Genomic DNA, 14,453 nt, shown 5'->3' on the forward strand with positions numbered 1-14,453 from the left:
AAATCAAGTTCAAAACTGCTAACATAAAGCGATAAATCTGACTTATATACCATAAAAGAGGGAAACAAGTCACTCAAAAGTCTTCAGAATCATATTCTTCATCCGATCCTGTGTTATACTCTTGGGAAAAATAGACTTCTTTTGCAACATCGACGAGAACTTCATTCAAATCATTCCTTACCGAGTCTACTTCACCATTATCATTAGGTATAGAAGGAACCGTCGAATTATCAAATGGCTCATTTTCATAAGTATCTTCAGCATCAATGTCAACTTGATCACTTATGCTAAATAGGTCCCTTGGAACAGTCTTCATTACATAATGTTTATTTTTATCAACTGCATCTTGCACATAGAAGCATTGGTGCACTTGACATGCCAATACAAAAGGCTCTTCCTGATAGCACTTTTTGTTAAAATGCACATATGTCGAGCTATAAGCATCCTCCCTAGCCTCATACCAATCACATTTGAACAATGTAACCTTAAAATTTCCATAGTAGTCCAACTCAATGATGTCATTCACTCTACCATAATAAGAAACATTTTCATGAATTGGATTTGCATCCTTTGTGCTTGCAAAGCTTGTCGTCAATGCAACTAAAGTAACACCACTATTTTGTGTCTTCCGTCTTACCTCACGTTGCCTAGTGTAAAATCTATATCCGTTGATAAAGTAACCAGAATATCTTTTTGCACATTGGGTTGGTCCTCTAGAGAGCTCTTTTATCCAATTTGGAACATCATGCCGCAAGGCACGTGTTTTAAACCATGTAGGAAAGTTTTTGCTATGGACTTTAGCTCTCATCTATCTTGTTCCTTGTTGATAAGTCTCATGTTCACTAAAACCCAAAAGTATAATATTTGTAAGTATAAAACAGAACTATCAAAATTTCTAATTAAAATACCAAAATATAGTAGAATTAGTATGATTTACCTAACATAGTCGTCTATTTTGTGACAATTCAATAATATGTAGCTATGAACTTGCTCTCGAGAATTGTCGTCAAGGAGAAAAGGTTCACCTTTCTTTGCACCCAAAGGAACGCCTCTTTTTGGAAATAGATTCGAAAATGCATCTGTAGTTTCCATCATAGAATTATTAGGTTCATCATTATTTCTGGGTTGTCTATTCAATTTTGTTTGAACACCAGAATGTAAGTAACGCGAGTAAAATGTCAAACATTCTTCAACCAAATATGCCTCTGCAATAGATCCTTCAGGACGACTTCTGTTTCGAACATAGGACTTCAAAGTACACATGTATCTTTCTGGAGGATACATCCACCGAAATTGAACTGGGCCTCCCAATCTCACTTCATTAGCCAAATGAATAGGCAAATGAATCATTATGTCGAAGAAAGAAGGAGGAAAGATCCTCTCTAATTGGCATAATATTGTGATAATATCCTCTTCTAATTGATCTATCTCTTGTAATGTGATAGACTTTTGACACAATTGACGAAAAAATGAGCCAAGTCGAATCAAAGGAACTGCAACTTGATCTGGAAGTATTCCTTTGATAGGAATTTGTAACAAATAGTGAAGCATGAAATGAGCATCATGAGTCTTATAACCAGATATTCTTCTCTCTAAAAGGTTCACACACCAAAAAATATTTGAAGCAGAGCCATCTGGCAACTTTGCTGTCTTCAAGACGTCACAAAAAAATTAACTTTTCAGCATTGGTCATTGAGTAGCATGCCTTTGCCAGCTTCACCTTTTTGTTACCATTTATTTTCTTGGGGTGAAGGTTCTTTCGAATGCCCATTTCTTGCAAGTCATATCGAGCATTTGTGTGATCTTTTGTCTTGCCAGAAATATCCAAGAGAGTTCCAAGAATACTATCAACTATGTTCTTTTCTATGTGCATCACATCTAGATTGTGTCGTGATGTGTTATACTGCCAATAAGGTAAATCAAAGAATATTGACCTCTTCTTCCATGGACCATCTTTCTTTGGTTTTAGTTTCCCAAATGAATTATCCACATACTCCAACTGACTTAAAGCTTTAGTACCCGACAATAATGGTTGAGCTTGCCTATGTTCTACTTTTCCATTGAAAGATCTCTTGTTAGCTCTCCATGGATGATCCTCAGGCAAAAAGGCACGATGACCCATGTAGCACATCTTGCGACTATATGTAAGATAGTTAGAACAAGTCCCATGGTTACAACAAGGGCAAGCTAGCTTCCCTTTTGTACTCCAACCAGATAGCATTGCGTATGCCGAAAAATCACTTATTGTCCACAGGAGAGCTGCATACATTGGGAAGGTTTCATTTTTTGACGCATCATATGTTTCCACCCCGACCTCCCACAACTCCTTTAACTCCTCAATCAAAGGTTGTAAGTAAATGTCTATATCATTTCTTGGTAACTTTGGTCCAAGGATTAACAACGACAACATAAAGTATTCTTGTTTCATTGACATCCATGGCGGCAAATTATAAGCCATTAAAACAACAGGCCACGTGCTATGAGATATGCTCATGGTTCGATATGGATTGAATCCGTCACTTGACAAGCCAAGTCTCACATTACGAGGATCGAGAGTAAAATTTGTATGACAATTGTCAAAGTCCTTCCATGACTGGCCGTCAGCGGGATGCCTTAACTTCTCATCTTTTCTGGATTCTTCGTCATGCCACCTCATGCTTTTAGCTGTTTCTGAGCACATGAATAGTCTTTGAAGCCTGGGAATTAGGGGAAAGTGTTGCAACGTCTTCACAGCAACATTGTGAGATTTTTTTGAAGGCAAAACATCAGCTTCAACTACAGGATGCACAATCCAACGAGAAGCGCCACATTCATGACAAGATGTGTCATTCTCATGCTCTTTCCAATACAACATGCAATCGTTCGGGCATGCGTCAATCTTCTTATAGTCAAGACCTAAGTCTCTCACCATAGTTTTGGCTTTATTGAAAGAAGTAGGAATATTTAAGTTAGGAACAACCTCTTTTAGCAACTCTAAGAGAGAAGTAAAAGAGGCATTACTCCACCCATGTTGACACTTTAACAAGTATAATCGGATGGTGAAAGACAACGTAAAAAATCTCTTGCAACCGGGGTATAGTTCTTTGCTAGCCTCTTCAACCAAGTTATAGAATTTCTTTGCTTCTTCATTCATACCTTCTTTTATCCTTTCCGCTTGTGCCACATCCCTAAATCTATCGTTCAATAAGGCGTCCATGTCGTCATACGAGTTAGTCTCAATCTCACTATCAATATCACTATCGCTATCGCTATCAACATCCATGCCAACTACGCTTTTCCCATGATGAATCCATCTCGTATAACCATTAACAAATCCGAAAGCAATCAAATGTATATAAATTGTTTATTTTTTGTGCCACAAGAAATTACAACACTTTGCACAAGGGCATAAAATTTCCTCTCCTTGCGGGCTTCCAATAGAGTAAGCAAAGTCTAAGAAGTCATTGACAACCGTTACTAAACTCAAATTTATCTCTCGATAAACTCATCCAATCCTTTTCTAAGTCTTGTGGAAACCTAATTATTAATATATTGTTACTACTATTTAACCAAGCATGCAAATAATAATATTCATGCATATAAAGTACATAAATCCATCAAAAAGGCACAAAACAATATTATTATTAAAATTAAGAAAAAATTATATTGCTTATCTAAAGGTAGACTAAATATTAAAAGACATTGAACATGAAAAAAAAAACTGCACAAAGGTCATAATATACATATGAAAACCTACAAGTATAAGCAAGATAGAAAAACTTACAGAGTCATGGCTCAACAAATTGCAATCTTCAAGTTCTAGAATGTCCACCAATGTTCCTTAAACTCCTCCGAAGCAATCTTTCTCTATAAAAGAGTAAAGTATCAAATTTACATTATTCTTTATAAACAATTTAACTCAATCAAAGTGGCAAATAGAACAATCAATTGAAAAATAATAATCGATTCTATATGAACTTGTTAACTCAGCTAATTACAAAAATTAATAATTTTTTACTTTACATTAAAAATAAATTAATCACTTTAACTTTAAAAGTTATACACCTGAATTCTAATGCCTTTTTAGGTGTGTATATTCTAAAGATATTAAATCCCTGACCATGTTTTTGTGAAGACATAAATTTCTAAGCAAAAGTAAGTACTTATAGGGCTTTGACCACCGAAAAAAGAGTGACATAAGTCATTCTATTGACTAATAGAAGTACCCATGTGTTTCAACAAAAAAAATTATATCAGTATTTAAGTTTTGTTTTTTTTTTTTTTTTGAAAAATCAGTTTTAAAACTTGATTTTTTAACAAAAAATCCAAATTTAAAACCAGTTTTTGAAAATTCAGTTTTAAAACCAATTTTTTCAACCAAAAATTTAGTTTTAAAACTAGTTTTTAAAAATCCAATTACCAAACCAGATTTTTTAACAAAAAATCTACTTTTAAAACTACTTTTAAGACATGAGACACAGAGAAGCAGAGAAAGTGCTTCAAATTAGACACTATAAATAGTTCTAAAATACACTAAAACTACAGTTAATTGCTGCCTCCATTACTTCACATACAAACACAAATACAAATGCGAAATACCAATTCATGTCATGATTAAAACCAAAACAAATGATAAATTCTGCAGGGAGTATAATGGTAACTCAGGTGAAGGTATATATCACAAGATTCCAAGTAGTATAATAATTAAATAAATAAAATTCCGCTATAATTAGAATTTACTTTCAATGTGACAGATTATATTACTTTTAGGTAAAATGTAAAATTAAAATTATGTTGTTAACTGTGTAGTTCCTTAACAATGTAAACAAATTAAAAGCTTTATTATAGTTAGAACATAGAAAAGAGAAGTATCCATCAACCAAAATAATAGTAGGTCATAGAAAAAGCAATTACATGAATCAGAATTAGTGGAGCAATTGGTAAAGAGCGATAGAAAAAGCAATTACATGAATAAATGCATAAAGTCATGAAGATATATGTAAATCAAATTAGTGGATTTGGAATTGGATAACATTATAAAAAGTATATTATCTATACAAAACACATACACACACAACACCAAGACATTAGATTAGACTTGTAATGCACTTATGGGTTTTGTTTGGTTTTTGCATAGGAAGGCATGTTTGTCCTATTTGCTGGTGCATGTACTCTGTCACTATTATCAAGTGATCACAAATCTTTGGAAAGTTTCATGTGTGTTCATATTTATTGCTATAATAATAATAATAGTAAACCTACACAACTATAGTACAACCATTTGCATTAAAGGACAAACAATTCAACTTAAATCATTATTCTATAAAGTTGATGTCTGTTACTCACCATTCATCAACAGTTACTGATCCATTTCTCACGTACTACGCAAAACAAAACCAATTCAAACCTAAAACCAACTAAATACATGTCTGATGTTATCAGTTACCATTATGCACTGTCATTCATCTGAGTTTTCATATCAAGAATAATTAGAACTTAACTAGCATGCATCTTAATTGCTTCCAATTAATATAGTCTCTATATAAACATCAAAAGAAACAAACCCTGCATAGCTACAAATTAAAAAATAATAATTTCTAAGAATAATTATTATCAATAGTCCACAACAAAGAATTAAATTAGAACCCGAATTTCACTCTAATAATTAATAACTGATATTTTTTGTGACATGTAATTAAAAAGAAACAAGAATTAACAACATATAAAGATAGCAATAATCAAATGAAATTAGTAGTGATCATCAGATAACACCAATAATAATATTTTGCATACAAAACCCTTTGAATCCATCGGAACCATGCTTCTGCAATTTTCTATCTATTAATTAAAATAACCATTCTTCTGCATCATATCTATCATCAAATACAGCTTCTCTTAATTTGTGAGTACAAAGATCTAATTCATATAAGTTTTTTTTCCAATGGGCACCACTACAGAGACACTAGTTGAAATCAATTGAAGGATTGAATTAAATGGAAGAGAAAATCAAATAGGTAAAACAGAGATCACAAGAAGAAAACTAATTACTTGGTGAGCTACGACGGCAGAAGCGTTGATCGGAGAGAATGAAGTTGCGAAGAGGAGGAGGTGAGACAGGGGAAGAAGAGGAAGAACGAGAAGGGTTTCTCGAAGGTGACCGCGTACTTGGGGCCGAGACAGGGGAGGAGAAGCCGTGGAGCAGCGTCCGTGGAGATGATGACCGCGAAGGAGAGCACCGCGCCGACGCCTTTGAAAGGGAACACCGCCCCGTCGCCGACAGCACCGCGAACGAGACCAGAAGTTGAACGCCGGGACCTCCTGCTGCCGTTTGTGTCCCCTTTTATGTTGATTAGGAAAGTTAGGGCTTATGGTGGGTGCTGGGCATAGTGATGAACTTACTGAAGCACTCACTAGAAATGATTTAAGGAAAACTAAAGGTCTTTCTTTTTTTTCTCAAAGTTATTTGATTGGAAAGTAAATATTGGGGGGAATAGGATGAAAAGTTTCCCTCTAAAATTTTTAGCTATGAATAATTTTAGGCAACTTTTTATAAATGTTATTTATTTAATTTTTTTTGATAACTTTTAATTTCACTCTAATAATTAATAACTGATATTTTTTTGTGACATGTAATTAAAAAGAAACAAGAATTAACAACATATAAAGATAGCAATAATCAAATGAAATTAGTAGTGATCATCAGATAACACCAATAATAATATTTTGCATACAAAACCCTTTGAATCCATCGGAACCATGCTTCTGCAATTTTCTATCTATTAATTAAAATAACCATTCTTCTGCATCATATCTATCATCAAATACAGCTTCTCCTAATTTGCGAGTACAAAGATCTAATTCATATAAGTTTTTTTTCCAATGGGCACCACTACAGAGACACTAGTTGGAATCAATTGAAGGATTGAATTAAATGGAAGAGAAAATCAAATAGGTAAAACAGAGATCACAAGAAGAAAACTAATTACTTGGTGAGCTACGACGGCAAAAGCGTTGATCGGAGAGAGTGAAGTTGCGAAGAGGAGGAGGTGAGACAGGGGAAGAAGAGGAAGAACGAGAAGGGTTTCTCGAAGGTGACCGCGTACTTGGGGCCGAGACAGGGGAGGAGAAGCCGTGGAGCAGCGTCCGTGGAGATGATGACCGCGAAGGAGAGCACCGCGCCGACGCCTTTGAAAGGGAACACCGCCCCGTCGCTGACAGCACCGCAAACGAGACCAGAAGTTGAACGCCGGGACCTCCTGCTGCCGTTTGTGTCCCCTTTTATGTTGATTAGGAAAGTTAGGGCTTATGGTGGGTGCTGGGCATAGTGATGAACTTACTGAAGCACTCACTAGAAATGATTTAAGGAAAACTAAAGGTCTTTCTTTTTTTTCTCAAAGTTATTTGATTGGAAAGTAAATATTGGGGGGAATAGGATTAAAATTTTCCCTCTAAAATTTTTAGCTATGAATAATTTTAGGCAACTTTTTATAAATGTTATTTATTTAATTTTTTTATAACTTTTATAAAATATTGTATTTTTATTTAAAAATGTTGTCTTAAATATTTTATATTGTAACATTTTTTTAGTGTTGTTTTAGATATCAAAGACAACAATTTTTGTGGGTGGCCAAAAATTTAGTTATCTTAGCCTTATTCAAAAGTAACACGTCAAAAATGTTGTCTTTGCCTATCTAAGGCAACTTTTGTTAAATGTTGTTTCGAATAAGGGTTACCTTAGGCCAAAAATGTTGTAGTGCAAACTCAAAGCGAGAGGGGTGAAAATTCATAGTAGCTAATAAAAATTAAAAAAAAAAATAAAATAAATAAACAGCCAAAATAAAATATTTACAATAACCAATAATAAGGCACACGTTTGCAGTTCTCCGGCAACGGCGCCATTTTGAAGAGAGAACTTTTGCGTGATCTAGAAATTCGCAAATAGATGCTCGTTGCAAGTATAGTTTCTAAACCAACAAAAGTCCTTTCTTACAAACGTTTTGGTTGTCACAAGTAACAAACCCTAAATAAATTGATAACCGAAGTATTTAAACCTCGGGTCGTCTTCTCAAGGAACTGCAGGGAAGTATGTTCTTATTATTGGTTATGAAGATTGTAAATTGGGGTTTTGAAAGTAAGGAACAAGTAATTTAAATTGCAATTAAAATAAGTAAATGGCTGTAAAATAAACTTTTGGTAAGGTATGAGAAATTAGAAGTCCTGTCCTAATTATCCTTATCAATGGTGATGAGAATTGAGTCTTAATGCCACTTAGTTAGCCTTTACTAAATCAAGGGAAGGTCAAGTGGATTGATTAGTCTGATCTTCAGGTTCTAGTCAATTCCTAAGAAAGGACTGGAATTATTGAAGTTCAATTCAATTAGCAAAGATAACAATTATCGATCACGTTGAGTTTGATAACTCCTGAGTTACTGATTTCTTAACCAAGACCAAAAGGGGAAAAGTAAATCTACTCGAATAAAAATATCTTCAGATTGGAAGTAACAGTAACATAAATAAAAGAGAGCAATCATAAACTGAAATACCTCAAATAACATTAATTAAAAGAATAATCTGTAACATAGAAAAATTCATAAATTAAATTGAGAAACATTTAATTAAAAGGAATGTTGACCTGATAGAAAGGGGCAATCATCAAAGCGAGAAAAATCCTAAATCCTAATCCTAAGAGAGAGAGGAGAGAACCTCTCTCTAAAAATTACATCTAAATCATGAAAAGTGAATAATTGGAGAGTCTCCTCTGAATGGATGCATTCCCCCACTTCATAACCTCTGATCTGTGCCTTCTGGACTTGGATTTGGGCCGAAAAGGGCTTCAGAAATCGCTGGGAGCGTTTTTTGTAATTTCTGGTGCGTGGCCTCTGTCACGCGTCCGCGTGGGTCACGCGGTCGCGTCATCTGGAGTTTTCCTTATCACACGTTCGCTTTGGTCATGCGTCCGCGTCATCTGCGTTTTGCTCGTGGCGCGCGATCGCGTCAGTCACGCGTTCGCGTCGCTATCTTTTCGCGCCAGGCATGCGGTCGCATCGCCCACGCGTTCGCGTCGCTGCCAGTTTCTTCAAAAACTCCATTTTGTGCTTTCCTTCCATTTTTATATGTTTCCTTTCCATCCTTTAAGTCATTCCTGCCTTAGAAGATCTGAAACTACTCAACACATAAATCACGGCATCGAATGGTAATAAAGGGTAATTAAAATAATTATTCTTAAAGCATAGGAAACATGTTTTTCACATATATCACATAATAAGGAAGGAAAATAAAACCATGCAATTAACATGAATAAGTGGGTGAAGGATTGAATGAATAACTTAAATTGGGCACAAAATATATTATAAAATATGGGTTTATCACATCCTCTGAAGTTGTAGGAACTATTGTTGTTGTTAGGTGCATCATTCTTTTGTGTCAGATTTGCTTGAACAGATCCAAGCTCTATTTTCCTGAACCTTTCAATTAATTCTTCTTGTGTGTTGCAACTGAGATTTGACCTCGCTCTCAGACAATTGATCTATTCTTGCATTAGTCATTGTAATGAAGGTACTATACTCTTCACCTAATCCTCCAAGTGCTGCCTCAATGTAGTCCTCAGTTGACAGTGGTGCTCCAAGCGCGTTTAGAGAGTTAGCAACTTGATTGATTTTTGCCATGTATTCTGACACTGAGGAGCCTAGCTTCTTGAACGTCTTCAGCTGTGCCTTCAGTTGCTTGATTTTTTATTTCACGCCTGCAGCTAAATATTCTTCAAGAGCATTCCAAATATGGTAAGCAAATTCATATTCAACCACACGATTGACAAGTGTTGCTTCCATGGACGACATGAGCCACGCCACCAGGCATTGATCCTGCGCTTCCCAGTCAATTTATGATTGAGTTTCTGTTATGTTAAATTCAGTTTCTGAGCTGAATTTTGAAGGAATTTTTTGTGGATATAAATGATTTTGCAGCTTGTTCATTTTGTTGCATGCTAGGGCTTTCTATTCCTTATTGCTTTGAAGTTGTGTTCATTGAGCTTAATCGAAGAGAACACAGTGAAAGTGTTTTGCCTTAGAAAACTCGTTGGAGTTCTTGAAGTGGCAATTTCATGGCTTCTGATGGGATTAGATTCAGGTTTCATAGATCAAGTAGCTCTGATACCATGTAAGGTATCAGAAACTGTTGATGAAGAATAGAGAAAGGGAGGTAGAAGACGAGAGAGAACGAAGAACTTGGTGAGTGATTATAGTTTTACATTCAATAACAACTTAGAGATCTTTATGTACAGGGTATTTATGCACTGGACTTGATGAGCTGAAAAGTTAGTTGCAACAAGTGCAGCAAGCCTCTAACAATAAGTTTCTACACTCTTTTAATCTCTAACTGCCTTTTAGCTTCTAAATGCTTTGCTGAATCAGCATCTTATACAATCATTTCATGCTTCTTTAACTGTACTTACAGTAACCTATTTTATCAATGATCAGAGCGTAGTAAATATCTATCATGTAAGACCCAGAATCTTTGAAAAGTCTTATTATGATCAAGTCTCAAATCATATAGTTATTTATAGCCTTAATTTCGGAAATCATTTTATTAAAGATAATTAAGGCAAGTTGTGATTTATTGAATTTGAGACAAGTTATGATTTATTATCCAATTTTACAACTATTAGATTATTTTCTATATTCAAATTATAAAGTTGGTAGTTGCGAAATAATAAGGATTTCTATATGATTTGGATTAAATAAGTAATATTTTAAATATTAATACTGCTATTTTGGAAAATGAAGAAATTGAGTATATTATTTCTAATTATTTGGTTGGGACATTTTATTGAAAATAATTTATGAAATTGATGAGCAAATAGTATTTTTATACATTATTATTAATGGATTAGAATTTATTTCTAATTACTATAATATCCCTATTTTTATATGAAATTAGTAAAATGCCCCTAACCCTAATTTTCCACACAACACTTTTACCCCCCTTTTTTCCCTAACCTTTAGCCGCCGAAAACCCCACTCCAATTTGCTCTCTTCTCAGACCTAACAGCCGAGACATGAACCCTTCCCTTTCCTCAAATTAGTCGCAGCAGTAATGGGAAAAAGGAACGAAGAAAAAATGGATCCAAGGGAGAGGGGGCGGAGCTGTGCTCAGAAGAGAGGGTGAGCCATGCGCCGCTGCCACCGTTCAGCCCGTTACCACTGCGCCGTCTGCATCACGCCAGGAGAAAACGACAAGGGGAGGGAGGAAAACTGCGCTGACGCGTCAAGCTTCACCATCGCCGTCGCGTCGCTAGATCCCCGCGCAGGAGGAGCCGTGTCTTCGCGCCGCCACTATTCGCAAAGAGGAGAGGGAGAGAGAAACGTTGAGGCAGAGAGCTACGCGAGGAAGGGTGTGGTCGCGGGCCGTCGTCCTTAGGGTTCCCGAACAGAGAATGGTGTTACTGCCACCGTCGCCAGAGCTGCCACGAAGGAGAGCGAGGGGCAGGGAGCTCGCGGTGGGGGAAGGGCCAGGCGCCGTTGTGCTATGGAGCAGTGTGAGCCGCGCCGGTGCTTTTGGGGTATCACCGCCGCCGTCCCCGGAGTGGCTGGTGTTATCGTCAGAGAAGACCACCGGAGTTGCTGTCCGCCTCTGCCTCGGGGTTCAGATCCACCGCTGCCGGAGCTCCTGGCCGAGCCTCAACCGCCGGGAACACCGCTGCCGCCACCGAGCTCCACTGCCGGTAAGGCTTTTAAGTTGAGTTTCCCTTCAGTTGAGTTTCCTGGAACTTCATCGTTGCTGCGTGTGGTTCAGATCGTCGTTGCTGCTTGGGGCTGACTGCCGGGCTGCCGCCGAACCGGTTTGTAAGTTGTATGGTATTTATGGATGTACGTTATCGAACGAAAGTATCTTTGGGAGCGGTATTGCGGTTTAAAGTTTTAAATAGGCTCATATTTTAGTATTAAATAATATAAGTGTCGTCGTAATGTTTGGAGCTATCAGAGTCGCGCAGCCGGAAGTGCGAGCTTTGGTAGTTAGGGTGTTACATTATGGTATCAGAGCAGTTCTTCCTGTAGAGCCTGAGGAATGGACTGACTATGCTTCAGTTGCATACTCTGAGCGTTTGTCATGTATTAGGTCTTGTCGAATGACGAGAATTAGAGCTTTATGCACATGACGATCTATTGATTAATGCTGTTAGTCTTGCATTGCATAATTCCTGATATTAAGTTTGGCCGGCTTAATACTAGCGAAATATGTATATGAAAGCACTGATGGGTTATCAAAGATGAAATCCTAGTTTTGAGTAAAGCGAATCGCGGGTTTTGGAAAAGTTGGAAACTACTTCTCGAGGCTATTCAGTTATGTGTCTTGAATTCTGTTCGAGTCGACATGTTCTTTCATATCCTAACTTGAAGTTCTTGTTTGCTAGACCTTTTGTAAAGTAATTTGATGTCTTCACTCTATTCCTCTATCCATATGCATTCTCGTTTGACCTTAAGTGCATATGCTGGTTTAAGATCCTTGTTGCATCTATCTTCCTCTGTTTGAGTTCTTCTTGATTCAAGTATTCTTTGACATAGCCTTGAACCTGTCTTAATGTGTTGTGACTTTTAACTCCGGATTCTGAGTCCATTCTTTGAGAAATTGTTGATTCAGTTTTTCTCTTACTTGACAGTGATCACAGCCAATTTTGAGATTTTATAAATTGCTGTTGATTAGATATATACTTTTTTATATATGAGACTTTGAAATTATTTATACAGTTTAACAACTATTTCTTTCTAATACGTTGCCTGTACTTTTACTGGTTTACGCAATTGCACTTATTTTAAAAGAAAATTTTGACCTTCTAGTAATTTTACTATAGTTTCAATGGACATCTTTATTTGATTGTGTATTTGGATATTTTCCGAAATACTGGAAAGAAAGGATTTTTCGCTTTTATTCCGGTTGAGTTTCGGTTGATAAGCTTAACTTAACTTATTTTGAATTGAGTTTGGTTTAGCATACTACATAGTTTATGCCATTGTTGTCCTTTTGAAAATATTGGATTCATAGCTTTCTTCTTATGAACGGACTGGTTCCTTCTTAAGCTTTTCACCTCTATGAATGTCATACGTGATTCTGTTTTTAACTAATCTTTTACATCTTGTGAACATTACCATTGATCTTGGTTTGTCCCCTCTTGTGAATCTCATCCTTATGTGGGTCAGTTTGATTCGTTTCAAGATAGTGCATTGTTTATTCTCCCATTATCTCTACAAGAGTTTTTAGTTAAAGATTTATCATTGAAAAATTACAAATGATTGAGTTGTCTTTTCTATGACTTTTGTATTCTTTTGGATCAATTTAAAACTTGTTTGATATTTCATGTTTAGTGGATCTTGTTTGAACTACTCTAATTTAAGATCCTTTCTTGCAAGGCTTGACTCCTTTTTAGTACATCTTAGACTTCTTGAATGTTCTTCCGAGGTGGTGATTTCAAGAACACTTTTGGAGTCTTGTTTTGAACTTCTTAAGGAAGTTTGAATTCTCTTTAAAGAAATACTAAACGGAAATTATTTTCTGTTGCTTGATTGAGATTGAAACTATTGTTCAATTTTGACGAGGTTAATTTAAAGTTGGCATGCGCTATTTTAAATGAGGTTTGGAAAGCTTCCTTGTTTAGTGGAAATCGGTTCGTTTGTAACGCACCACTTATTTCCTTCACCAAACTGTAAGCAAATTTTTACCTCGGATTTTCTTTTCTAAATAGAGTTTAACTTACTCGTTCGACCTTGCTATAAATGTTATTCACACTTGTTTGAATATGAAATTTTGAGAATTTTGAACAAGCATTTGATTACTTCCGAGTTTTTATGAACTGTTTTTGGTCAAGTTGTGCATTTAATTATCTTTCTAAAATATTTGAGGAAATATTTTAGCTCTTAGCCAAGGTTGTGTGCATTTTGTTTTTAAAACTCTACATAATACTTCAACATGAAATTGAATCAAAGCAAAGCCATGTTTATACTTTGTTACTCTCTTGAAGGATGTTTGTTGTTTAACTTCTCTTTCAGACTGCGAAGTGATTTTTGCAAGCTTTCGATTATTTTATGAACAATGTATTTGGAAGTATTTTAATTATGCTATTGAGTTCTGTGAGCTTTGTCTTGGGTTTGAAATATCCTTTCTGGAAACCTCATACTTCTTCGACTCAGCTTGAGTTTATTTCAAACTGATGCGCTGATTTTCTTCTTATTGATCCTATTGAATTTCCTTGATCCAAGGGTTATCTTTGAAGTTGTCAATTGAATTATGTCTAGCAAACTTCATTGTTTGAGCATCCTTGTTTATCTGAAATTGGATACTCTGTCTCGAATCTATGAGTATGGTCCTTGACATTTGCCTCTCCTTTCTAAAGTTTTGTATCCTTCTGAGTAGACTTGAGAATTGTTTTGATATCACGTGCGACTTGTAGACGTAGTAACGCGATACGTTAGTTCTTTAAGACG

At 35.9% G+C, this 14,453-nt stretch overlaps 1 protein-coding gene across 1 annotated transcript; it reads right to left on the minus strand.

Moving 5' to 3' along the window:
* LOC107607058 lies at nt 74-3,262 on the minus strand. The gene is made up of 3 exons (XM_016309047.1): nt 1,732-3,262; nt 938-1,646; nt 74-659 (listed from the first exon to the last, which is right to left on the minus strand). The coding sequence occupies exons 1-3, from the start codon at nt 3,260-3,262 to the stop codon at nt 74-76; spliced, it is 2,826 nt and encodes a 941-aa protein (XP_016164533.1).

Source organism: Arachis ipaensis, chromosome B07 (assembly GCF_000816755.2).
Source record: "Arachis ipaensis cultivar K30076 chromosome B07, Araip1.1, whole genome shotgun sequence".
NCBI lineage: Eukaryota > Viridiplantae > Streptophyta > Magnoliopsida > Fabales > Fabaceae > Arachis > Arachis ipaensis.

Coding starts and splice junctions, on each gene's coding strand:
- LOC107607058 (XM_016309047.1), bottom strand. CDS start 3,262: ATGGATGTTGATAGCGATAGCGATAGTGATATTGATAGTGAGATTGAG. Junction 1,647..1,731: donor TCACCCCAAGAAAATAAATG/GTAACAAAAAGG, acceptor TCTTGAAGACAG/CAAAGTTGCCAGATGGCTCT. Junction 660..937: donor AAAATAGACGACTATGTTAG/GTAAATCATACT, acceptor CAACGGATATAG/ATTTTACACTAGGCAACGTG.